This window comes from Aspergillus homomorphus (assembly GCF_003184865.1).
Source record: "Aspergillus homomorphus CBS 101889 unplaced genomic scaffold BO97scaffold_1, whole genome shotgun sequence".
NCBI classification, from domain to species: Eukaryota; Fungi; Ascomycota; class Eurotiomycetes; order Eurotiales; family Aspergillaceae; genus Aspergillus; species Aspergillus homomorphus.
The window spans coordinates 1,877,534-1,900,666 of record NW_020291887.1 but is presented as its reverse complement, the minus strand read 5'-3'; the positions used below and the strand labels follow the sequence as shown (position 1 = coordinate 1,900,666).

The 23,133-nt window shown below is 53.2% G+C and overlaps 9 protein-coding genes across 9 annotated transcripts in view; 3 read left to right on the top strand and 6 right to left on the bottom strand.

Moving 5' to 3' along the window:
- Positions 1-127: 127 nt before the first annotated feature.
- aspf13 (allergenic cerato-platanin Asp F13) lies at positions 128-1,215 on the bottom strand. The gene has a single exon (XM_025690142.1). The coding sequence runs from the start codon at positions 834-836 to the stop codon at positions 399-401; it is 438 nt and encodes a 145-aa protein (XP_025556936.1). The 5' UTR covers positions 837-1,215; the 3' UTR covers positions 128-398.
- Positions 1,216-4,176: 2,961 nt separating this feature from the next.
- On the top strand, positions 4,177-5,365 carry gprD (the record flags this gene model as incomplete). Its single annotated transcript, XM_025700340.1, has 2 exons — positions 4,177-4,626; positions 4,685-5,365. 2 exons carry the CDS (start codon positions 4,177-4,179, stop codon positions 5,363-5,365), a joined length of 1,131 nt encoding a protein of 376 aa, XP_025556935.1.
- A 3,284-nt stretch (positions 5,366-8,649) lies between these two features.
- On the bottom strand, positions 8,650-10,430 carry BO97DRAFT_467244 (NADPH-adrenodoxin reductase). Its single transcript, XM_025699637.1, has 3 exons — positions 10,121-10,430; positions 9,619-10,053; positions 8,650-9,556 (listed from the first exon to the last, which is right to left on the bottom strand). Exons 1-3 carry the CDS (start codon positions 10,424-10,426, stop codon positions 8,696-8,698), a joined length of 1,602 nt encoding a protein of 533 aa, XP_025556934.1. The 5' UTR covers positions 10,427-10,430; the 3' UTR covers positions 8,650-8,695.
- Positions 10,431-10,712: 282 nt separating this feature from the next.
- BO97DRAFT_402279 (uncharacterized protein) lies at positions 10,713-13,655 on the top strand. Its single transcript, XM_025694463.1, has 3 exons — positions 10,713-11,125; positions 11,189-11,377; positions 11,426-13,655. The coding sequence occupies exons 1-3, from the start codon at positions 10,946-10,948 to the stop codon at positions 13,268-13,270; spliced, it is 2,214 nt and encodes a 737-aa protein (XP_025556933.1). The 5' UTR covers positions 10,713-10,945; the 3' UTR covers positions 13,271-13,655.
- Positions 13,656-13,674: 19 nt separating this feature from the next.
- BO97DRAFT_381453 (Lectin C-type domain protein) lies at positions 13,675-15,818 on the bottom strand. The gene is made up of 2 exons (XM_025693247.1): positions 15,668-15,818; positions 13,675-15,617 (listed from the first exon to the last, which is right to left on the bottom strand). The coding sequence occupies exons 1-2, from the start codon at positions 15,719-15,721 to the stop codon at positions 13,860-13,862; spliced, it is 1,812 nt and encodes a 603-aa protein (XP_025556932.1). The 5' UTR covers positions 15,722-15,818; the 3' UTR covers positions 13,675-13,859.
- A 300-nt stretch (positions 15,819-16,118) lies between these two features.
- Positions 16,119-17,433, top strand: BO97DRAFT_420003 (Sec62 family protein translocation protein; the record flags this gene model as incomplete). Its single annotated transcript, XM_025696616.1, has 3 exons — positions 16,119-16,581; positions 16,637-17,193; positions 17,251-17,433. 3 exons carry the CDS (start codon positions 16,119-16,121, stop codon positions 17,431-17,433), a joined length of 1,203 nt encoding a protein of 400 aa, XP_025556931.1.
- Positions 17,434-19,698: 2,265 nt separating this feature from the next.
- On the bottom strand, positions 19,699-20,907 carry BO97DRAFT_402277 (alpha/beta hydrolase). Its single transcript, XM_025694462.1, has one exon. The coding sequence runs from the start codon at positions 20,668-20,670 to the stop codon at positions 19,891-19,893; it is 780 nt and encodes a 259-aa protein (XP_025556930.1). The 5' UTR covers positions 20,671-20,907; the 3' UTR covers positions 19,699-19,890.
- A 57-nt stretch (positions 20,908-20,964) lies between these two features.
- On the bottom strand, positions 20,965-22,251 carry BO97DRAFT_381445 (uncharacterized protein). Its single transcript, XM_025693246.1, has 4 exons — positions 22,144-22,251; positions 21,957-22,067; positions 21,643-21,890; positions 20,965-21,575 (listed from the first exon to the last, which is right to left on the bottom strand). The coding sequence occupies exons 1-4, from the start codon at positions 22,203-22,205 to the stop codon at positions 21,166-21,168; spliced, it is 831 nt and encodes a 276-aa protein (XP_025556929.1). The 5' UTR covers positions 22,206-22,251; the 3' UTR covers positions 20,965-21,165.
- A 336-nt stretch (positions 22,252-22,587) lies between these two features.
- BO97DRAFT_402275 (uncharacterized protein) overlaps positions 22,588-23,133 on the bottom strand; it is a 1,788-nt gene continuing 1,242 nt past the window's right edge. The window contains exon 4 of the mRNA XM_025694461.1: positions 22,588-23,113. Coding sequence (XP_025556928.1) covers positions 22,788-23,113 — 326 coding nt within the window. The 3' untranslated portion in view covers positions 22,588-22,787. The remainder of the gene's footprint in view (positions 23,114-23,133) is intronic.

Here is a 23,133-nt window from a genome sequence, read left to right as displayed (position 1 = left end):
CAGGGATGTAAGAGTCTTGATGATGCTACGGGCGGGAAGCAGACATCTCAGGAACTGGCGTAGGAAGACTTGTCTTCGGGCAACGACTCCAGTTTACTGGGTGAGTACTACTGGCTATCATATCGACTTTTTACCATCCTGTAAAGGTTACTTACTATTCATCCGAAAGTCTCTACTCAAAAGGCTCAGGGGAAAAGCTCCAGCATATTATTCTGTGACCAGGTGCGTGACCTGTCGGATTAGAGACTTGCATGACTATGCACGCCTCATGCAATTATTTGACATTAGAACATTAATATATCCGAGATGCAGGAGACTAATATATCACAACACATTATACCATTACCCAATTCATAACCCATTTCGACGGATTCACCTCAAGACCAACGTTCAGTCGCTCATGCACAGAACGACGAAGCCACCTCAGTGTAGGTCGCGGTGATCCGACCCAGCTGGACTGCCCGGTTGCCGGTCAGCTTGTCCATGGCTGCCTGAGCAAGATTGAAGCCACCGGGTGCGGCGTCAATGGCGGTTACATAGATCGAAGTGGAGCCGTAGGTCAGCTGGTAGCACTTTCCGCAGTTGGGACTGCCCCAGCCCGAGACGGTGGGCGCGCCTCCGATGTTGGGAAAGCCCGGGATGTTGGCGAACGTAGCGTAGTTCAGATTGGAGCAGGACACGGTGTTGATGGATTGGCTGCCGACGTCGAAAACAGGGTCGTAGGAGACAGACACGCTCACGGCCTCAGTGGCTTCAGTGTTCGCCTCAACGGGTGTGGCCAGGGCGGAGGAGCAGAGGAGACTGAGAACAGACAGAGCAGAGGTGAAAGACTTCATCTTGAGGATAGAGGGATATGTGCTTCTGAGTGGTATGAAAGCTCGGCCGTGCTCGTTTGTCTTGGTCACTGAGGATATCTGAGATGAGCTTGATGAGCAGATAATTGGGGGAGGGAGGAGCTGCTTATATAGTTCTCTCGTCCTTAATTCGGCCGAAGCGGTGTATATCTGGCAGCGACTTTGCTCCCCAGTTGCCTTGGATATAGGCCAAAGTGCTACTATGATCCGTTACATCCGCATAAGCCCAGGCCTGGAGGCCTGATGCTGCGAATAGTAACATGATCACAGACAACATCCACGTATTTCGAACTAGGATACTGACAGGTATAGATCTGCAAACAACGAGGCGGAAGTGAGACACTCCCCCTCATTTGGCGGAGGGCAACACCACATCAATAGTGAGCGGGAGAGACATGCGGGGATGGCAGGGACCGCAGGTCAGCCTGTCCGGACCAGTTAGAGCAGACCGGCTCGGCCTTGAGTTGAGACATACAGCCTTAGAGGCATTTGTTTCCCTCCCATCCGGCCAGCTCCGACTGGAAGGCAACAGGTGACTCGTCTGGTAACCTGTGGGTTGATTGGCAATAGCTCCTATTCATAGATCATTCAGGTGATACAGCTGCAGCATGGCGAGGTCATGCAACCCTATGCCAAGCGACTCAGCATTCCTTCCCGTATTCAATCGGGTACTACGTCAATCCATTTGGAAAGTGAAGGGAGCTTGTCGCATGGTGGTAGTCATCCATATGAATATTTGATTAGTTCGAGCACAGATAGAGACGTGACTTTTCGACCACGAACTGAAATTGCTCGGCAAAAAATAAACTAGTAACTTGAAGAATCGTGCCACATAAACAAGGCCTCAATAAGGCCTCAACGTGCCAAGAGGACGAAAAAAGCCAAATAAACTTTTTTGAATCTTTAAAACTAAGCCTATTTAGGATATATCTCCCTTTCTTACTACATGCGAGCGAAGCGAGCATCCTAAGGCTTGTTTATATGTATTATAATCTATCTAGTTATATTTCTATTTTATATCCATATAAGTATAGAGAATAATTACTAGTTGACTACATTAAAAATCTTTCATTTAGTTTAGATAATTTGAAAGCTTCACTATTTCATATAAACAGTTTATGAATTATATCTTGATTATTATTCAGGAGGGATCTTCGCTTCCAGAGACGAACAAGCGCGACGCCTCCCGTCGATCAATCCTTCCAGATCCGATGTTCGGAGTAACCCCCAAACAGGACTTCGGATACGCACAGTGTAGGACGCGTCGAACTTCTGGGATGGAGGAAGAAGGCCGGGTACGTGTTGGGCCGCGAGGGCTCGGTCAAGACATTCGAATCTGCACCCATCATAGGTGATAGTCGTAAGCAAGTCCCACAGCCGACCGGCTGAAAACCCCGCCAGCACAATTAGCCCTTAATACCTTTGTTGTTTGCTGCTTCTTGTGACAATGACCCATGCCGCCCTCCACGTCGACCAAGGGTAGGAAGGCTGGTCTTGTTTTGGTCTCAAGCAACTATATCGCTGTACTGGCTTTGAGCTCCTTCCGGGTGATGATAATGGAGTCGTGAGGGTAGCAACATTATGCTAGTACGTTGTGTGGCATTGAGTGAACCACGGTTCCCGATAAAAGCTCGTTCCTGGATTCAGCCCGTTCGTCGACTCTCTCTTCGCGGCAGGGAAGTTTGGTATGGTCCAGTAACCATGAATGAGCGATCACATGGCTGTTTCTGAAGCTTGACTATCTCTGAGCCTCACGAGGTGCTACCCAGCCGATCGGGTCGACTACTGCCCACCAGGGGAAATCCCGAGCATCTAAGCTTCGAGACCACGGTTCTGTAAAGGTCCGCTCATCCTTGAGAATCACTACACAATCCCCAATGAGTCAGAATTGGATGCAAAGGATGCGGTAGCGTATGGCTGAAATGACTTGTAGAAGCGAGAATCGGGAGATTTGACAGTCCAATGCTTCCAAGGGGAAGAATAGAGAGAGACGGGAAGGTCACTTGACTTGCTGCCGTTTCTCGTCTTTACTCTTCCAACACTACTACGAGTACTACCAACTTCCTTTCTTCATCTTGATAGAATTGTCAATCATTATTGCCATAACGCAGAGAATATGATAAGAACAAGCATCAATTTCCTATCATGATAGGTTCCAGTGTACTGGTTCATGATAACCTTCCTCTGACGCAAGTTTTAAGGTCGAGAAGCTTTGTGTCTACGTAAAATCCCGCGTCGACAGACTTCGATGGCGTGCTGGAAGTTACAAGCAGTCTGCCAGAAGCTTTGAGCTTGTGAATTACCACTTGACCCAGCCGCATTCGACATCCTTCGCGTTCATTGGAGGGCGTCCACTCCGGAGACGAAGATCAATGGCGCAAGGAACCGACCTCCCCGTGCAGATTAGATCGATTCCTGCCGGCGGTCCTGCAAAGAACTTTCGGTCCTTTTCTCTAATGAGACTAGATATCTCAGGGGAACCGCTATTCTAGTTTGGCTTTCTGGTCCCAGTCGGAGCAATACCGCCAGCTTGGTCCACACCAGCAAGCGAATCAAGCAGATTCTTGTTGCACCAATTCTACGTACGCCATATAGCTAGAGAGGATTAACAGCATTTTCTCAATGCTCTGGTTGAATGCCTATCTCTTCAACGTCCTATAATTCGACAGTTGCGCAACGGCAAAACCGACTGGGAGAGTCCAAACATTTCAACCATCTGGTGCGGCGCAGAAGTGGAACCCGAGAACAAAGATCGTGCAGAGTGCAGACTATTCCAGCTAGATCTTGCACTAGGAAGATGCGAGCTTTAACCTTTAGAGACATGGTCCCTGTGTTCCACTCCCTAACCCACACTAAGCTTGACCCATTGTCAGATTTTCGGATGCTCCATACTGGATCTGTGTGAGTGGCCCCTATCTGGGTCTCCATTCGGAAGAGGCAAGACGTGTGAAAGACCAGGACCATCGGCGTTGGCAAAAAAGTGCGAAATTAAGGATGCTTCGCGGAGATTTTCGACTAGACGTTGCCATGCATGATAACCCAATTTTTCAGGTCTGCTAGTCCCTTAACATGCGAAGCAACCTTCAGCCCCGGGATTTAAAATCTGCAGCTGTCACCTTCCCGGACAATTTGGACCCTGGTACCTCTGCCTCCCTAGTACTTTCCATCTAGGTACCCTTGCACAGGGAGATGAACAATGCCTGCTCTGTCACTACTGTCACACCTGCTTTACAGCAGTGATGCTGGCCGCGCCCATCTTGCGGGTCGGTCGACCGCGCAAATTGGAAACGTCTCGGCCAGCGACAAAGCAGGATTTCTCGCCATGGGCATTGTCGCTCTCTGTTCCTTCATCGCCTCGTTGGGTCTGCTGTCGTTCCTTACATATCGTTTCATTTTCTGGCGTCAATACTACAAGCGTCCCCTGGCACAGAACCAGTACGTCGTTTTGATTTACAACCTCCTCCTCGTCGATGTCCAACAAGCAACGGCATTCTTGTTATGTCTTCACTGGGTTGCCAAAGGCCATGTCTACTATCCAAGCGCAGCCTGTGTTCTTCAAGGCTGGTGGATCCAGACCGGAGATCCCGGAAGTGGTTTGTTTGTGTTGGCGATTGCCATGCATACGGGTGCCGTGGTTCTGCGAGGTCGACAGTTACCGTTTCCTATATTTGTCGCCAGCGTCGTGGGGCTTTGGGTGTTTATTATCATCCTTGGTTTGATTCCTGTTGGCCTATTCGGCTCTGAGACCTTTGTTATCTCCGAAGCAGGTTGGGTAAGTGTTCTTCAAGCTGAGATGCGATCTGTTACTAACCTTGCTGTCCTGACTACAGTGTTGGCTTAGTCCAGAAAATGAGATCGAGCGGCTATGGTTACACTATCTCTGGATTTTCCTTGCCGAATTCGGCACTATTATACTCTACGGCATCATGTTCTTCTACCTTCGACGCCGTATGAAAGAGGCAGCTTCCCTTCGCCAGAATCACCAGGAGAACCTGAAGCGACTGAATCGGGTGGTTATTTACATGGTTATATACCCGTTGGTGTATCTGATCCTATCGCTCCCGTTAGCAGCCGGACGAATGTCGACAGCCCGACATGTTATCCCTAGTCGTGCATATTTTGCGGGTGCTGGAACCCTGATGGCTCTATCGGGTCTGTTAGATGTGGCGGTGTATACCTTGACCCGCCGCCACTTGCTGCTGGAAACCGACCTCAGCGCGTCGGACAGGATGTATGCTTACACGGACTCGGCCGCATACCAAACACATATTACGACCGGTCGCGGGGATTCGAAGAAGCCGCGCATGAAGACTCGATTCCGGCGAGGGCTACAGAGCATCAACGATACCGTGAACGACAACCGGGACTCATCTACTGAAGATATTGTGCGCAAGGCCGATATGGAGCTCGCCAATCTGGGGCATGGAGTGTACCAGGAGACGACTATCGAAATTTCGCACGAGCCAGCCGAGCCCGAAGAGTTCCAGAAGAAGGCTCGCCACAGCGGGTGATACAGGGGGAGAATTCAGCCGGGTGCCCACCTCAACCTGCCACTCATTCTTTTGGCTTTTCCTCTCACTCATCTTGCCTTTTACCCTCAGTGGATACAGTCGTTCTTTCATCTCAATACCCTATCACGATCTTTCTTACGAGAATATCCATGATCACTATACTATCTACACCAATGTCCATACTTATATATATCTAGTCCTCCAACGAGGACTACCAATAATCACTAATGTTGACTCTGAATGCCTGTCATTGTGTGACTACCCGGACGCAAGATCTAATTTCCCCTTGCCCTCTCGTTGCACGTTCAATCATCACCCCCACCGACGGACACCCACCCGGATACGAAGCCGTCGTGGTCTGGCTGGCATGTTCCCGGCCAATGAGTGACGCTGAAAAGCAATCCGCATGAAGATCGACAGGCCGGCCCCACTCAACTGAAGCTTGAGCCAGCGAGCAATATGATTGGATTCCAACTCATCGGATCGTTCAGCTCTGGTTGCCACAGTGTGACACTAGGCTTCATTCGGTATGGAGCAAACAAGTTTCGTTTTTCCCTCTTCGGCAACTTCCTTCGGCCCCAGCTCCAACCTCGAAAGTCACTTGTCACGAAACAGGGTCTGGATCGTCAGTCTCTGATGGGTACGAAGGTTTGGGTGCCAGCTTCTCGGCAGTTGACCGTTAATACGAGGGGGCTACCGGTGCTGATGCTGGCAGGTCCGGAGCAAGGGAAGCTGCAGTGATCACGGCAGGGAAAGCTTCATCTACCCGAGGTTCAGGATCAAGCTTACTTGCATGCTGCGTTTGCTCGGTTCATCTGGAAAGCATGCATTTTTCCGCTTCACAAGGCTACCTTCCTGCTCGAGACGCTGCTGACGTTTCCAGCACCGTCCCCGATATCTGACTCCAACTGCATACTTTATGCTTGGCTATGGACTCAAGCACCTGTCTCTTCCGCTGCCGCCGTCGCTGACAACTCTGTAACTGACTCGACGACAACTCAATAAAATTTCCTCTTTCCTGGGCAACCATGCCCAACCTGGGAATTCTTGCCGACTCCCTTTGTGAAACGACTTAAGCAGCCATCGTTCGCGTCTGTCGCCTAGAAAAATATCCACTTACACGCGCACTCCACTGGCTGTGGCCGTGGCTATGCAGCTGGCAAATGACAGCCGAGCACTCACCAAGTTCTGGTAGGAGTGTTATCGGAAGCCGATGCGCTGAGTGGCTGCGGCTGAAGGTCGGTACCATAACTGTGGGTGTGGCTTGGTGGCTGGAGTTGTACCGTGGGTAGAATGATTGTGCCAAGTTTTCTTGGCCATATTCGTGAATCTCTCTGCCGTGTTTTGATGATCGCATCGGCTACGATGAGCAGTTGTAGCGAGGTGAAAGAGATCGCAATTATTGATGAGACTTTTGCATGACTCAAGTCAGACACGCGTAGCGACAGGCGTAGCAACAGCTTGATATTGACCTAGACTAAAAGAATGGCCCTGTCTGCAGCACTGCATATTTGGCGGAGAATTACTAGAAGCCATTGGCGATCAGGTCCCGGTTGATGATGATTGGGGCTAAGGTCATTCGGCAAGCTGTCATTGGATTATGAGCTGGATAGATCGAGAATTACGAGCATATTAGGTACTTTCTCAGACAGCTCAATGAGGGCGTCGCTTGGGCAAATAATGCTTGGCCTTCTTGTTCTCGGCTCTCGTCTATGTCTACCATTGGAGATTAGTCGTGAGTAATACTTGTGGCGGCTAGGGTCGAATATATCTTAGATGTCGAGCACATACTTGCATAGAGATGTGCTGGTACTGCCTAGCTGAACGCTCGCCTCAAGAGCATATAAGAAATGCAATTAATAATGCAGCAACAGCCTCTCATACATTGATGCATAGATATACGCCTTCTTCTTGACATCAGTCAAGAATTATACACGCAATGCAGCAGTCCAGCCGAAGAACCCCCGAAACTTACCCTTCCTTCGTCCATGGATAGGACAGGATATATATCCAGCAACATCGCATCGCAGCATACATCAAAGACAGAGCCCCTCAGCCATTCCACTATCTGATCTTCTGACAAATTATATCTCATAGATAAACCAACACAAACAAACTGGAACAACCCCTCAAATAAAATCCCAAACCACAACCTCCTGATCATCCTACCAACCAACCCACCGTCGGCCCTTAGCCTCAGTTTACTTAGCCTCCGCGTCGCCCTAACCTCTAGCTTCACTTATTTTAACCTACAACAGAGGCAGGGGAACGGACGGGTGAAAATCTCGACAGTTCGAGATTTGGAGGCTCTGTTGTGATGTGGTAATTGTATCCACTTTGGTGGAGGTCTGGTTAAGTGATTGACTGGCCGAGTGGACCGGTTGAAGGGGTGATTTGAGGTTGGGGATTATTGTAGATTGAATTTGGATTGAGTGTCTTTTTTATCAAAGGGGTTCGGAGGATATTTTGGAGGTTGACTATCTGGTGATGGCTGTCTATGTGGGTTGGGTCTGGTAGTGGATATACGTGTTGGATATATACTTGTTTTCTGGAGGTACTTCCATGACAGTGGGCACGAGTGAGTACGTTTGGTGCCTTTTTCTGGCTTGTTCATTGTCTGGCCTCAATTTGCAGCTGGAGAGGGGGGGTTTTCAGTTGAGTATGCGGTAGTTGGGTCTGGACTTTTGGCATACGGTAGTACCTTTTGGGTTTACCTTCCGACCTCAGACGGATTGCGATACTGTTCTCGGGCAGTTCTCCCGCCTTCCCCAATTTGTAGCGATCCGCTGGGTTGGGTATTGAGGACAAGCCCGCCTGCTCTCTCTCTATGGTGAATCGTTAGCACTGTCGCAATATGGACGTTTGTTAGCTGGTCTAGCTTAATGAACAGTTGGCCGTCTCAGCCGGCGGCTGTGAAGAACCCCCGCTTGATGTTCCAGGCAAGTACATGAATTCGGGTGATCTCTGTTTGGCAACTGTGTCTTGTTGCGTCCGAAGTTTATTGCCGGTCTAATTGAAGTCCTGCGAGGCTGGAATATGAGATGCAGAAGAGACGAAAGTCAACTGCAGCGAAAGGTTCAATGGTCGGGCTTTGCCAAGGTTGGGGTTGCGGACTCAAAAAAGGTCACTTGGGTACGGAGACGGTGGATAGCGTCGTTTATGCTGGTTCGGGACATGTAGCTGACGATTATTATTAGGATATATGCTGGCATGTAGCGCTTCATACGGTGCGTGGGATGATAGCGTGAGGGTGTCTGCTGCGCAGATAGCCCAGCCATCAAGGGAGAGAGTTATTTTATTCTATACTACAGGTCTAGATAATCATCACGTTCATGCAACTACTTCCAGCATCTCCTCTACACGCCCGAACTTGTCGCGAATCTTCCCCTTCTCCTGGCCCCGCGCGCGCTCGGCGCGGTCGATCCGCTGCCAGTCCTCCCAGGTCGTTGTCCGCAGGCCGCGCTTCTCAGCCTCCGGACGCACGCCTTCCCAGCCAAGCCCGGTGCTTTGGTTGGGGGCGTTGAGGGAGGTCTTGGCCTTCACGTCGGCGGCGATCGCGTCCGCCGTCGTGAATGCATCCGTCATGGTGGTGGCAATCACGCCCGTGGGACCGCGCTTGGCCCAGCCAGCGCAGTAGAGCCCGGGCAGGTGCGAGATGATCGAGCCATCTGGGAGCTCTTGGCGATTCCCCGTGTCTGTGCGGCTGGTGATCCTCCCGAATCCGTCGTTGGGAATCACCCCGCGCTGCGCATCGAACTGGACTCCCAGGTCTTCCATCCCGGGCAACGCCAACGATTTGTATCCGACACTGCGGAAGAAGGCGTCCGAGGGGAGATCGACCGTCGCTCTCTCGCCGTTAGGAAGGTACTGAGGTGTAACTTTGGCACTGCCCAGGTATGGGTCGGATGCGCCCAACTGGTTTCTGGCAAAGGTTACGTGGGAGAGTCGGTCGGGGCTTTCTGGCGACGTGTGAAGGCTTTCAGGGGAGAGGAGGAAATCTAGCGACCACCTTTTCTGGGCCGTGGATGGGTCATTCGTGGACCCCTTGACGAGGAGCTGTACCAGGCGCTTCTGGGCTCGAGGCAGTGCCGACATGATGTCTTCTGGCGGGAACAAATCTTTGGGGATCGGGTCAAACGCTACAGACGGCATCTGGAGAAGCTCGCGAAGCTCCTTGATGGTAAAAGCGGCCTGAGATTTTTATGGGGTTAGTTGGTGTCGAGGCCCGAAAAGAGGGAGCCGTGCTAGCATACCTGCATTGGTCCTCGGCGGCCGACAACGCGAACACGTTTGATCTTGCTCTTCAGGAGCTCCTCAACTGCGTATTCCGCTATATCCGTCTTGCGCAAGACATCGATATCTGACAGCAAGATCCTAGCAACGTCCAGAGCCACGTTGCCCTGCCCTACAATCACAGCATTCTCTCCGGCGGTCAGGTCTGGTGCCAAGTCCCGATGCTCGGGAAGGCCATTGTACCATCCAACAAACTCGCGCGCGGAGTAGACATTGCGCGACTCTTTCTCACCGGGGATGCCTAATTCTTTATCCTTGGGCGCACCGTATGCGAAGAGGATGGCGTCGTAGTGGGGCTTGAGCGTGCTAAGAGGGAGGGATGCGCCCAGTTCGATGTTGCCGATGAAGTTAAATCGCGGGCATGTTGCGACTTCGGTGAATTTATCTTCGCAATTCTGAGATGAAAAATATTGTTAGTCGTGAGATTCCCAGTGCATGCTCCGTGGCAATGTGACATCGTACCTTGACCTCAGGATGGTCAGGGGCGACGCCATAGCGGGCCAGTCCAAACGGGACAGGCAGCTTCTCGTACATATCGACTACAGCTTGGTCCACCTTGGCTAGCAAGCGATAGGCAGCATAGAAGCCGGCCGGGCCCGATCCTATGACGGCGACGCGGAAGGGTCTCTCATTTTGCACCACCTGGCTATATTGACGCGATTGTCCGCCAAGATGTGCTCGCACATACTGTGGAAAGCGACTCCTCGAAGAGCGGGAGATCTGCGCCGTGCATTGCGCGCAGACATATGGAGCACGTTGGGCAATCATCGTGCTGTGGAGGGGAGAAGAATGAATCATTCTGGGGAAAGGCGGAAAGGCGGAAAGGCGGAAAGGCGGAAAGGCGGAAAGGCGGCAAGCCAGGGACCGATGACATCGAGTCACGTGATGATGCCTATCCGATGGTTGCCAGGCCGACTATCGGGCGTGTTGTTGACGATCGGGTCGCAAACCATGGATGGAGATGGAGTCCACTTGTGATGATGACAGACGCCAGAGATGCAGCCCAGCCCTGCAGGTGCTTGACTCGTGCTCTTTCTTGCTTCCCAACCCCCCCAGGGCTCTGGGTTTTCTCTTACATTCCTCCGTTCCACGGTTCCTACATTCTCCTCCCCGCTGTCATTATCGTCGCTCACTTCCTCCTTTCCCCTCGTGAACCTCTGGTTGCGACGGGCATTCCTTCATTTTAAGCTTATCCGAGCAATCCGCATTCCTCTCTTCCACCCGCTCGTCGCGTGGGTCAATGCTTTAGTCCCTTAGTTCGCGGCGTCGTCGTCATCCATCGCGAACATGGGCGAGTCCGACCCTCCATACCTGTACGAACGCCCCATCCGACAGCAAACAGCCTCCCCACGGTTCTACAGTCAGGCATTCAATCCCAAGGCCGTGACACAAGCTAGCTGGGCTCAACCAGAGCCAAAACCTGAAGTCAAAGGTCACCTCGTGGACCTCAATCGGCACCCGGACTCGGTAAGCACTGGTACCACCCACCCATGGTGGGGTTTGTTGTATGCTCATATTATCGAATTCTAGTACTACAATGTTCCCGATCGGACGCGATGGACTCCCATGAGCCTCCATACCAAAAGTAGAGTGATCTACGGGCGAAAAGTGCAACTTGGGCTGCGGGTGCTTGCTTTGGTTGGCGCTCTTGGGTCTTTGTTCTGCTCGATCGTCATCAAGAATGCGGCAACCACTATTATCTGGATCGTGCGAGTGGGAGTAAGTGTTACTCTAATTGTACTTGAGCGTGCGCTAATGGTTACCTAGCCAGCTGTAGCAATCCTACACAACCTATACGGCATCTGGCACTTGCGTCGATCGGCCATCAGTAGGCCTCCTGGTTCCCAAGCGAGCTACATGCTTTTCGCGGGAACATTTGATTTCGGCTTGGTACCATACTATGTTTTTGCTGCGTTTCTTGCGTACAGGCAGTGGACCGACAGCGCCTGGAACTGGACCACGCTATTGAGCTCCGATCAGGATGTGACAGCCAAGATTGCTGAATCCACGTTTCTGCTGAGTGTGGTCAATGGCGGTTTGCATGCGATTTCCCTTGGGATCTCGATTTTCTTGGGTGTCATCTTCCATCAGATTCGGAAACTGCCTCCAGACATGAACCCACTGGAAGACAATCTCACTGCCCGCCCACTAAGGCAAAGCAAATCGGAGACTAAAGAAAAGCATGCTAGTCTATCTACGTTGGATACCGATTTCGGCTCTAGTGACGACCCGTTGATCAATACTCCTCGTACGGTACCTTTTATGCATACCCGGGATAACATGTACCTAGAGGGCCTGGGCCGCTACCCTCCCAGCGCTTCCGAAAACAGAAATTCGCAGTACTCGCAAACAAACCAGCGGATGTCGCGGGCAGAGTCGATTCCTCAGTTACCATTCCAGCAGGCTAACGATATCCCGGATGATATTACCATCAACTCGCCTATTGAGAACCCCGACATCTTTACCAGACCCACGACGACGATTGCTCATGGCTCTCCGGTCCGTGAGCCCTCGCCTGCAATTCCTCCCCGATCTCAATGCGTAAGCCCTGCGTCAGACAATTGGATCGTGTATCCATCCCGCCCCGCGTCTCCTGCCGAGGAAGTGACCCAGCACGCAGCCCCTCGTGAGCCGTCATCCGCTTACAGTGCCGCCGAGACTCTCGCTTCCGCCAAGAACGGCGTCATGGAATGGTTCAACGGTCCCCAACGTCAGGGTCAGCCTGTTGGACAAGCCATTACTGAAGACGTCCGCGGTGAGTACGAGTCCATCGCAGCCGACGAGTTCTACGGCCACAACCAGGACGACGATGTCCACGACTTCCTGTACCGCAGCGGCCTCTACGATAGCGCCGAACATGACCTCGGTAACCATCGCATCGACATCTTCCAGGACCACGACCAGGAACACGAATATCTCGACGAAGAAACCCGCAACTCACTGCGTGTCAACCCTCTCGCACTCAATCCGCCGAGTCCGCAGCCCAGACTCAACGGTATCCGCAGCGTCACCAACCGTACTTCGAGCGGGCGTATGGCCTTGACCGATATCCCAAACCTCTCCCCCACCCCCCAACAGAGCTCGGAAGCCATTACCGCCGACCCAACTCCAAAGAAAGCCAAGACCTTCTATGGAGACGTTGCACAAGCAGGAAGCGGCAACAGCAACCCGACCCGCAAGGCTAGTCTCGGGCAGAAAATCGGCAAGTTCACCATGACCCGGAACCAGAAGCGCAGCGCATACGGCGCCCTCAAGCAACACGATGATGAAGACGGCGACTACCCGCACCATCTTCAAGCTGACCCCGTCACCCTCGACGGGGATCGCAAAGGGCGCGTGGTCAGCAACTCCGGTGCGGACTTTGGTCGTGCGGCTGCTGAGTCGCAACCCGCCGGGGCTAAATCTTCCTCGTCGATGTCCTACGGCAATTACCTTGCTGGGTTAGGAGTCGTCGGAGTCGGCAGACGCCGCGACGTTAGCGGAAAGATAGCTGAAGAAGGCAGAGTGCAGAGCAGCGTGAAGTCTGGGTTGGACAGCAGTCCTGCCCGGGCCGACGAGAGCGCCGCCAAACCTGGCCGTGCCGCTGGGTGGGCGCGATTCGCTGGCCTTTAAGCTCGGGTCTCTCTCATTCGCATTCAGCGGTAACGGGACATTCCGGAATGTATTCCGCGCTGCGATTGGGACTTGAATTGTATTTATTTGTGCGATGTGCTTACCTGTGTTTATGGAGAGGGTTTTTGTACTTTTGTCTTTCGTTACATGATTTGATGGTATTGATTTGGATGGATTATGATGATCTATGCGGATATGATTTGATTTGTTTGATGGATTGATTGATTGATTGATTGATTGACGGATTTAACTGAGTGATGGATTGGATGGCTTGGTTCTTACTATGCGGTGATACTCCTTCTCTCGCTCTGGTTTATGTTATTGTATTGTAAGTTTAACGCACATACTACTTGCTGGCGACCAGCAAGCAAAAATGAAACAGAACATATTTGAATTAAGACGTTAACGGATTTGCCGTGATTATGGTACTATACACACATATATACAGACAGATAGACGAGTATATGTACGAGTGAGAACAGAAAGAAAGGAAGAACTATGTACAGTAAGTACAGCAAAGGTGGCTATCAGGGTGTTTTAGATCTCAGCTGGATGGAATATCCCGAGCGGTACGAAAGTGAGTGACGATTCAAGAAGGCACCCCCTCGTACTCCCAGCCCTTGATGACGCGCTTATTTCGCCGGGAGTTGCGCCGGTTGGCGTTGCACTTCACGAACAGGGTCAGCGCGGCGATGATGCAGATCACGATCCCGGCGATGGCGGCCACGAGCACGGTGCGCCGCTCCAGTTCCCCCGGGTCCGCCGCGTAGGGGCAGCTGACGTCCGGCCCGCCGGTCACCCAGCACGAGGTCACGTCCAGCGAGTTGAGGTCCAGCCAGACCTCGCGGCGGCGTTCAGACGTGGCGGTCGGGTCGAGCGTCTCGGTCTGCGTGAGCAGGTACCGGTACAGGTAGGTGTTCTCGACGCCGGTGCGCGGGACGGCCAGCGTTGTGTCAGCAGGGCAGGCGTGGTCGTAGGCGTCGGCGAACGTGTGCGCTTCCGCCGACAGGCGCCAAGTGAAGGGCCCCGTGCCGACGCGGCAGGCGGCGTGGCGCCTTGCGCTGCAGTTCACGGCGCGCCAGTGGCCCGCTAGCGACAGGTCCATCACTGCGCAGTGGTCGTTCGATGAGAAGGCGTCCCCGTCGTCGTCGTCGTCGTCGTCGTTTGAGTTGGTGCTCGCGTCTGCTGGTTGGCTGATCGACCACGCCCAGCTGGAAGATAGCGAGAGCTGTTCGTACGGCTCCGCGCTCTCGCCTGCTGTCGTGTTGAAGAGCGTGTCATTCAGTGACGGCGTCAGTCCGCACGCGGTTAGGTTCGCTGCCACAGCCGACAACTCCTCGAGGGTTGCGTTGCGTGTTCCCGCTTGTGGTACTGGGAGGTAGTTGGAAATCGCCCAGGAGGAGTTGGCCGCCGCGATGTCGGAGGCGCCCGGTACGTAGTAGCAGGTCGAGTCGAGGGTGCCGGACGCATCGATCGAGATGGAGATCGTGGAGGAGAGGTAGTGCGGTAGGAAGATGATGCTGTCAGCAGGGGACACGTCGTATTCCTGCATCGCCGGGTCGATGTACGCGTACTCGACGAGTAGGCGCTTCTCGCGCGCGAGCTGCACGAACTTGCCGCACGGCCATCCGTCCGGCGTGCTTTGGATGCCCTTGGCGTCTTCTTCGATGGTGAAGTATTCCTTGATCGGCTTGTAGCTGTCGTCCACCTCGAACCAGGATTCGTTGAGGTTGGCGCGCTCGGAGGCGAGCTCGGATGGGGTGTACACGTAGGACGAGAGTTGGTGGTCGAAGATGGAGCTGAGGGTTTCCGACCTAGAGGGTAGCTGCACGCCGGTCAGAGCCGGCGCGGGTTCGCGCGGGTCGGTGGCGCTGGCTGCGGCGTGCAGGTTGAAGGAGATAAAACGGATGTATGCGGTCAGTTCGGAGGCGGTGCGCTGGAAGTGGCCCCGAAGCACGTCGATTAAGCCGTCCAGATCGACTTTGTTGGTGCAGCGGTATGAGCCGAGCTCGTACAGCGGCGAGCCCGACGAACTGGCTACCGCTGTGACTGTGGCCTGCGCTGCGCGCGTCGCCGTCGCCGTCGCGGTTTCCGTCGATGTGCCGGAGACACTGACGACTGTCGCGTCCTCAGGTATCGATACTGGGCAGAGGAGCCATTTGCGATCATCAGTAGACCAGTATAGGTCCACGATCAAGCGACGGTATCCGATCGTGAGCAGGTTGGAGATACATCGTCCCGCTGCGTCTTCATCATAAACATTATTTCCGAAACATGCTGCGCGCAAGGATACCGAAGAAGTGGTGACGAAATTGAGCGGGATTTGGCCGGCGACATCTCTCTCGCTCTATGCGACGTTAGTGGCATGATCAGAGATTGGGGCTGTCGCAAACTGACTAGGAAGACAGCCGACTGTGTCGCATTGAGGATAATATCTGGATCAAACTTCATTGATACGGAGCTGCGTGCCGCAGGTAGCGGAGAGACCGGGAAAGCGACAACAAAGTCGGCATGGCCGTTGGACTGGAGACTATATGCGACGGAGGCATGAATTGGTGCAGTGGGGAGAGGCAGGACGGCACAAGTGATGAGGGGAGGAACTGCTCCGGCCGGCCGAGTGCGGAGAAGAAGGCGGTGGGCGATTTTGGCCCAAACACCATCTGTCCTCTTCGGTCTTTGTTTCACCTCACCTCACCTCACATCCACCTATCCCCCTCTCTCCAGCCCAGCTTCTTCTCGCTTTTTCACTTTCACCTTACGCCTTCAGAAAGTGAGCGGGGTGGCCATTCTAAGCGTCGTGCACTTTTCAGTTATCTCATAGATCCGAACCTAGTATCCATCGCTCACCATGGCGGCGCCCGGTGGGCCATCCCCCCAGCAGATCGCGGCGATGCAGCAGCAGTTCGCTGCTGAGGCTGCCAGACGCGGAATGACCCCGGAACAGTTTGCTCAGCAACAGCGCGAGCAACTCGCTGCAGAAGCGGCTAAGCACAACATGAGTACAGAGCAGTATGTCGCGCAGCTAAGAGCGCGGGCCATCGCCGCACATCAGCAACAAATTGCGCAAGCTCAGGCTCAAGCGCGGGCCCAGGCTGAAGCTCAGGCTCAGGGAGCTCAGCTACCCGGTCCACCAGGCCAGAACTCGCCAGCACCTCAGCAACCGCAGCCCCAGCAAGCAACCCGTCAAGTCCCCGTGAACCCGTCAAATCCCCCCGACCCGAAGGCGATCGCGGTGGCTCAGTTTTTGCAGTCGCAGAACCTAAAGACCCGGACTTGCATTATGGATGGCCAACGGAAGGAGATGTTCAAAGGTTCGATCGGGCGGAAGCTATTTCCTATCATAATAGTGCTGATACTTGTTTCTAGTGAAACGCGCCATTCGTGCTCTCGAATCCCCCGCCTATGCCAAAGCCGCTGCGAAGAAGAACTCGCTACTCCCGCCGGTGACTGACCGTGCTTCCGCCGAGAACGTTTTCAAGCTTCTTCCCTTGTCCCTCTTGGCACTCCGTGTCTCGAAGGTTGACCCTCATGCGGGACACAATCACGCCAAGCCCAAGAACCGTGTCAAGGGTCTCTGGACCGTCAAGATCGAGCAACACCAGGAAACCAACCCCATGATGCATTACGTTTGGCTGTACGAGGGACCGCAATTGAAGCAGAAATTGATGGCGGGAGCTGTTGTCGCCGGTATCTTCGCCGTTGTGCTCTTCCCTCTTTGGCCTATGATGCTGCGGCAAGGAGTCTGGTACCTGAGTGTCGGCATGATGGGTCTGTTGGGATTGTTCTTCGCTATGGCGATCTTCCGTCTGATTCTGTTTTGCATTACTGTTTTCGCGGTGCCGCCTGGTCTCTGGCTCTTCCCGAATCTTTTTGAGGACGTCGGCTTTGTGGACAGTTTCAAGCCCTTGTGGGGTTGGCAAGAGGTATGCTTGATTGATGTCTTTTGCTGGTTGAAGTATACATACTGACTCCTCAAACAGAACAAGAAGAAGAAGAAGAAGTCAAAGAAGGCCGTTGCAGGTGGTGAAGCGTCCGAAACTGCAGCCGAAGCCGCGAATGATGCGACCCAGGCAGCGTCCACCACGGCAACGGAGGCACCGGATACTTCCAGCACTGTCAAGCGTGACTTGGCACCCCGAGTGGAAGAGGCTAGCGAGGAGTAGATTGCGTTGTTGAGCATGGCTGCGGATTTGCCTTGTACTGTCTGGCACTGTTTCAATGGCATGGTTTGGCTGGGGTTATATCTCTTCGGTTTTCATACGTTCTGATGCTTCCGGGGTTACTTGTGTGTGGGTATAAAACAGACTTGGAATTGGCTTTGCGATTTAATGGATTATCATCATGTTATTTGTCGATCTTCACATATTGTCGAGGAGGTGTTTGGATGGTCAAGTAGCACGTGTTTCTAAAGACGACGAGGTCAACTCATTAGACCAAGCCTGAGCCATGTTCGTTTGTTTTTTGCTGCATGCAAGCATGAAGATTACCCGACTCATCCATATCCTTTCATGATTATGGCTCATCGCATAGACCGGGTACACCCACTCCGGCCTCATCACGCGCCTTTTTCCACTGATCCAACCCATCTCGTTTGGCTCTCGTTTGGCTCTCTTTCCCAACTCAACCATCATACACCTTGTCATCTACCATCTAGTCTATCATCATCCAGACAGTACCTTGAGAATTGGTGGTGTAATATATCCATCCATGGGAGTCTGCGGGGCTGGATGAGTGCTCATTTCCCCTCTATGGTGATAGTGAATATGCACCCAGCAACCGACAGGTATCTTTCGCACTCATCATTCACTCTTCTCTTCTTCTGCCCTGACAGGCCTTTTTGTCATGTGATGCCCAAGCATTTCTGATTTCCGCGTTACTTATATACCTTCCCACCGACACTTCTATCTTTATCAAAAATCATCAAGGAACTACAGAAAAGCAGCCACCTCTGAGCGCGTACTTTGTGTTTGATATAGGAGATATTTACGCATGAGAGTCTCGTCCGATGCAAATAGCTATATTCTAGCCTGAACACGTTCTGACAATACGAACAGTAGCAATCATCACGTTCACAGTGGCAATTCAAGTAAAAAGAAACCCCCCCTCTCAGGGTCCTGGCCATACGTCACTAGTAATCAGCCTGTGATCAAGACATGTCCTGAGATGCCATGATGGTCTGACGGAAGGGCGCAACATCAATGAGAAACAAAACTATTCCTTGATCGTTGAACACAAACAAATGAGCCAGGAGAAGGGTCATAACTTGGAACCCCCAGTAGCCATCCTTGGAGGCCGAATGCTTGCTTCCCTCTCAGTCAAGGCGGCGTCTGGCATCCACCCGGCCATGAATTTCGTCGAAAACAACGAACGATGTCAGGCAGACAGACAGTCCAGCTGCCGACTGTTCTTGTACCGTACCACCTCTCTCTTCTAATTCTATCCCTTGCAGCTCTTTTGAGATTGAACTCGTTGGCAACCCGGCAAGCGTCCCTCGCAGGTGAGAAAGAAGGACAACCTCCACGCGCGGGGCTCCGGGGGGCGGGGCTGGATTCCGCTCGTGTATAGTATACGGAAGATTCGGGTGGAACGCGGATGGGGGGGGGAAGAGTCTGTCCTGAGCTAACAGATATACTATGGGCTGACGGGTTCTAAGGGAGGTAAGACTGCAGAGACGAATGCTCGAGAAAAAGAATATAGAAGAGGCTTCTAGTCTCGAGAGTTATGGTGCCTTTCTATATGAAAGCTGGTTGATGTGCTCTACGAAATATTTTGGATATACTAGTGAGAAGTAAGGTATGACATCGTGGTTGTATATGGTTTAGAAAATGTGATACAGCACATCTATAGAAGTTGACATACATACTGAGAATAATGTTTCTATTGCTTTGGAAGGTAGTCTGTCTATAAATCTGAGAGTACTTAGGATTTATCGAGAAAATAGTACACTTCTATGGACTGCTGAGAAGACAAAAGTTAGCACCAAGCTAGATTGACAAGCAGAAAGGATAAGGGTTCTTCCCGTCAATTTCCAAAGAGAGCCTGACCTGTAGTGATAGATATGCAAGGAGCCCTGGAAGGGTCGCCGCGAGTGAAGGGGTCTATACATGCGAGGAATCATGCGTGGCTTCCTACCAGCAAAGTGGTTCAGGCATGCCTTACAGTGACGGGAAAGCAGTGAACAAGAGCAGAAAGAAACATAGATCGGATGATGCTTGTTCTGCACAGGGAGCTATGGGCTCATGAGTCGCAAGGTATCTATACATCTATCTATATAAACGCGTATACATCCGTCAATCAGCCGACCACTCGCCCCCGGCTCCCGATGGCCGGTCCCCTGGCCAGGCTCTTGTAGGGCTCAGTACTGAGTATACTTCGCGATCATCCCTAACATCAAGAGTTCGCTAATGCAGGTTCGCTCACCTGGAGACATCGGTTCATTTTCAAATATTACATCCATCCTAATCGCATTTATTGTTTATACCTAAAAACCCCCGTTCCCCAGCTCCTCATCCCGCCAGCTACATCCACGAGACAGTAATGACCAATGCCCCTTTCTTAGCAAGCAACTTGCAACTTAAACCAACCCCAACACAAAACCGATCACAACGCCATCCCCCAAGTCAAGGATTCCGCTCATCGTGCACCGCCTCGTCCACCAACCGCATCACCTCCTCCCGCCGCGACAGGAACACACTGTGCGCCGTATCCACCTCCACCACCTTTACCTCCACCCCTTGCTCCGCCACATGCTTCAGCATGATATCCTGATACACACGGGGCACCGAATAATCCTTCGTCGTAGTGAGGTACGTGACCGGCAATCTCCGCCACGCATCCCCGGTACTGGGCGTATGGAAGGCGCTCAGCGGACTGCGCACGAGATGCGGCCGCGCCGCCGCAATCTGGTCCGCGTCGCAGTCCCCCAAGAAGAGCTGGACGGGGTCCACCGGGAAGGTGGAGCCGTCCTCGTGATCTTGCACGAACTGCGGCCAGAAGCCCGTCATCTGGGCTTCGGTGATCACGTCCCAGATGGTGCGGCCGGGGAGTTGGATGTAGGCGCAGAGGTAGAGGAGGTGGACGATCCCGCCGGGGAGGTTCTGGGCCGCGCGGGAGGGCAGGTCCAGGTCTTGGACGGCGTCGGTGCCGATGGCGCCGCCGTAGGAGTGCAGGAGCAGGAGGACGCGCTCGCCGTTGTTGACGAGGGTGGTGACCAGGGTGCGGATTGTGACCACGTCGTCTTGGTAGGTGGCCGGTGGCGGGGAGGTGTTGGTGCAGCTGGGCAGGTGGGGGCAGTGGACGGTGAAGCCCCGCGATTCGAGGTCGGCGACGAAGGGAGCGTAGTTGGCCGGGGTGTGCCAGGCGCCGTGGACGAGGACAATGGTGGGGTTTGCGGTGGTCATGGTGGTGGGAATGTTCTTGGCTTGCTTGGGAGGAGGGGAATGTGAGGAGAGGAGGGTAAGGAGGGATTGGTACAGATTCAGTGTGTGTGATTGCTGGCTTCTTGTTTGCTGGGAGGGCGCTTTAATATCACGGCGGAGAGAATGGTGTGAATGGTGTGGTTATGGAACACTAGGCCTTAGTTTGGAGGCTAGTTCGTTAAGTCGGTTGATTAACTAGCGATCCAACTGGCAAAGAAAAACGAACATTGGAACTACGAGACAAGGTCTTACTACGGAGACGTCTCTTACTCTAGTGATCAATTAGTCTCGTGGGGGCCAGGACTAATGCAGTGCGATGTAACCTTGCTGCTGCTGCTGCTGCTGCTGCTGCTGTTGCTGGAGGGAGCATTACACTCCCGAGTCCCGAGTCCCAAGTCCCGAGTCCCGAACCCCTCCACGTCAATTTCCCAATGCTCTTCGGCCGCAAATACATTACATGTGTAATTAACCCTAAAATCAAGGTTTCTTCTGCCCCACCACCACCACTCGATGCATGGCGTACATCGCCCCCCGTTTGGACTCCTCCACCGCGCGAGGAATCAAAGCCCGGATCTGTTGGGCCCTGGACCCTTCGGCCGCCCGCGAGGCAATCATCTCGTACATCAGGAGATTGCACTGGTGCATGGCGAACTCGAGGTGCGGCCTGGTCGCCGCCGCCTGGACGCGGTGGGTTTCCACTGCGGTAAGCCCCTCCCGCCCGAAATACGCCCCCAACTGGTCCGGCCACTGCGGGATGAGGCGTGGATCCTGCGCTGCCGTCAATTGGAACAGCTCCCGCAGCCCATCTTCCGCCAGCGAGGGGTCGGCTTTGACCAGGCGCATAGAGGGAACATCCGGCTCGCCCCACTGCAGCCACCCGCCGGGTTCTGCTCGTTGCGTAGACCACATGTGTCAGCCAATTCTAACCCGGACGGTGGAATTTTGGGTGCATACTGAGGAGCTTGAGAAATTTGCGGAGGAGCTCCGTCGGCTCCCCCTTCACCACAAACACTAGCAGGCGCACATGGACCACATCATACTGCCCCACCAGGTGCTCCGGCACCTCGGAGAAGATATCCCATTCGTGCAGGCTCACATTCTTGGGGAGGAATTCCCGCGGCGGCGCTTGCGTGAGCTCCAGGTCAAATCCATCGAGTTGCGCGGTGGGCGGGAGTTGGGCGGAGAGATCGGTGAGCCAACATCTGGAAAAGAGGATAACAGTAAGCCCACAGACCAACACAGGCGAAAGATAGGCGGGGACAACTCACGCCGTTCCCGTCCCAAGGTCGGCCACTTTCAAATGCGGGTTGGAAGTGTCGATGAGAGGATGGAGCAGGTAGCCGAACATCTGCGTCCAGAGGCTATGCTGGAGGTTGAGTCTGTATCGTTTGCCCTATGTTAGCTTGCACGCAGAAGAAAACACGACGGGTTACCGTCGTCCAAAGGTCCTCAAACCGATCACAATCAACGTGGTCACGACTGAGCAGGTAGCCATCGGGCGCACGTTCGGAATCCATAGGGAATTGGCGACGAAAAATTGAATGGTGAAAGGAGGTGGGAAGACAACGAACTGACCACTCTTTATTGGTTTAAGTACATCTGCGATCAGGCCCCATCCCCTCCCGGCAGAGCAGCAAAGCATGTTATTGAAAATTGACAGAAGACTGGTCTCGATCTGTGTACGTGCATGGCACTACAGGCATGACAATAGCTAAGGGGAAATTAAACTTATTAGATCGGTAAGGTGGAGGCGGGGAGGGGGGAGGGGCAACCTTGAAACACTGTGCCACAAGCGATGCAGTTTGCGTATGGTTTGATGCTCGCAAACCCGGTCTCTGATTAAGCTGTATACAATACAATATACAATGCCACCAAGGTTCAGTGAAGGTGATACCGTGCCAGTTGTCATGTTTATGTTTAAGTCTGCATATGATGCACATGCTAGACAGGCTATAGTGTAAGGGTCCCGCCAAACGTCTGTCTGCCTGCCTTGTGAGACTCTCCACTTGCAAAATTAACTAACCCGATTGGGTTTCCTACCCCTCGCCCTCGCCATTCCTCTCCCCATGCCCTTCCGCCGGGCTCCCAACAATCCCTCTTCACTCCCCCGGCCTTGCATTTTGAACCGCAAAACTGTGTGAGATCCGAATGCGATCTTTGGTCAGATCATCCAGGGGGATGGCAGCAGATGCTCCGTCGCTAACCAACGCGCTATATTCCGTCAGATTGGCGGAAGGGTGGTGGTGGTGGGAAAAGCGCAGCGCGGGATGATGCCCCGAACCATCCGTCTTCGAAGTACTCCCAGAACACCCGCTCGTGAATCGATTCTTTACCCGGAAAAGGGCCGGAATGGTAGGCAGGCAGGCGCAGATGATGGCCAGGGGGGTTTCGACGGAGGTCCAGTTTCCGACCGCAACGAGAGTGTCTAAATGTTGGAATATTAGC

What these genes read in the sequence shown, in the direction of transcription:
- aspf13 (XM_025690142.1), bottom strand. Translation starts at nt 836, where the DNA reads ATGAAGTCTTTCACCTCTGCTCTGTCTGTTCTCAGTCTCCTCTGCTCC.
- BO97DRAFT_467244 (XM_025699637.1), bottom strand. Translation starts at nt 10,426, where the DNA reads ATGATTGCCCAACGTGCTCCATATGTCTGCGCGCAATGCACGGCGCAG. An exon ending in CTGACCATCCTGAGGTCAAG is followed by an intron (nt 10,054 to 10,120) that starts GTACGATGTCAC and finishes TTTTCATCTCAG; the next exon opens with AATTGCGAAGATAAATTCAC. An exon ending in GCCGCCGAGGACCAATGCAG is followed by an intron (nt 9,557 to 9,618) that starts GTATGCTAGCAC and finishes TAAAAATCTCAG; the next exon opens with GCCGCTTTTACCATCAAGGA.
- BO97DRAFT_402279 (XM_025694463.1), top strand. Translation starts at nt 10,946, where the DNA reads ATGGGCGAGTCCGACCCTCCATACCTGTACGAACGCCCCATCCGACAG. An exon ending in TCAATCGGCACCCGGACTCG is followed by an intron (nt 11,126 to 11,188) that starts GTAAGCACTGGT and finishes ATCGAATTCTAG; the next exon opens with TACTACAATGTTCCCGATCG. An exon ending in TCTGGATCGTGCGAGTGGGA is followed by an intron (nt 11,378 to 11,425) that starts GTAAGTGTTACT and finishes ATGGTTACCTAG; the next exon opens with CCAGCTGTAGCAATCCTACA.
- BO97DRAFT_381453 (XM_025693247.1), bottom strand. Translation starts at nt 15,721, where the DNA reads ATGAAGTTTGATCCAGATATTATCCTCAATGCGACACAGTCGGCTGTC. An exon ending in CACAGTCGGCTGTCTTCCTA is followed by an intron (nt 15,618 to 15,667) that starts GTCAGTTTGCGA and finishes AACGTCGCATAG; the next exon opens with AGCGAGAGAGATGTCGCCGG.
- BO97DRAFT_402277 (XM_025694462.1), bottom strand. Translation starts at nt 20,670, where the DNA reads ATGACCACCGCAAACCCCACCATTGTCCTCGTCCACGGCGCCTGGCAC.
- BO97DRAFT_381445 (XM_025693246.1), bottom strand. Translation starts at nt 22,205, where the DNA reads ATGGATTCCGAACGTGCGCCCGATGGCTACCTGCTCAGTCGTGACCAC. An exon ending in GACCTTGGGACGGGAACGGC is followed by an intron (nt 21,891 to 21,956) that starts GTGAGTTGTCCC and finishes CCTCTTTTCCAG; the next exon opens with ATGTTGGCTCACCGATCTCT. An exon ending in CAAATTTCTCAAGCTCCTCA is followed by an intron (nt 21,576 to 21,642) that starts GTATGCACCCAA and finishes CGCAACGAGCAG; the next exon opens with AACCCGGCGGGTGGCTGCAG.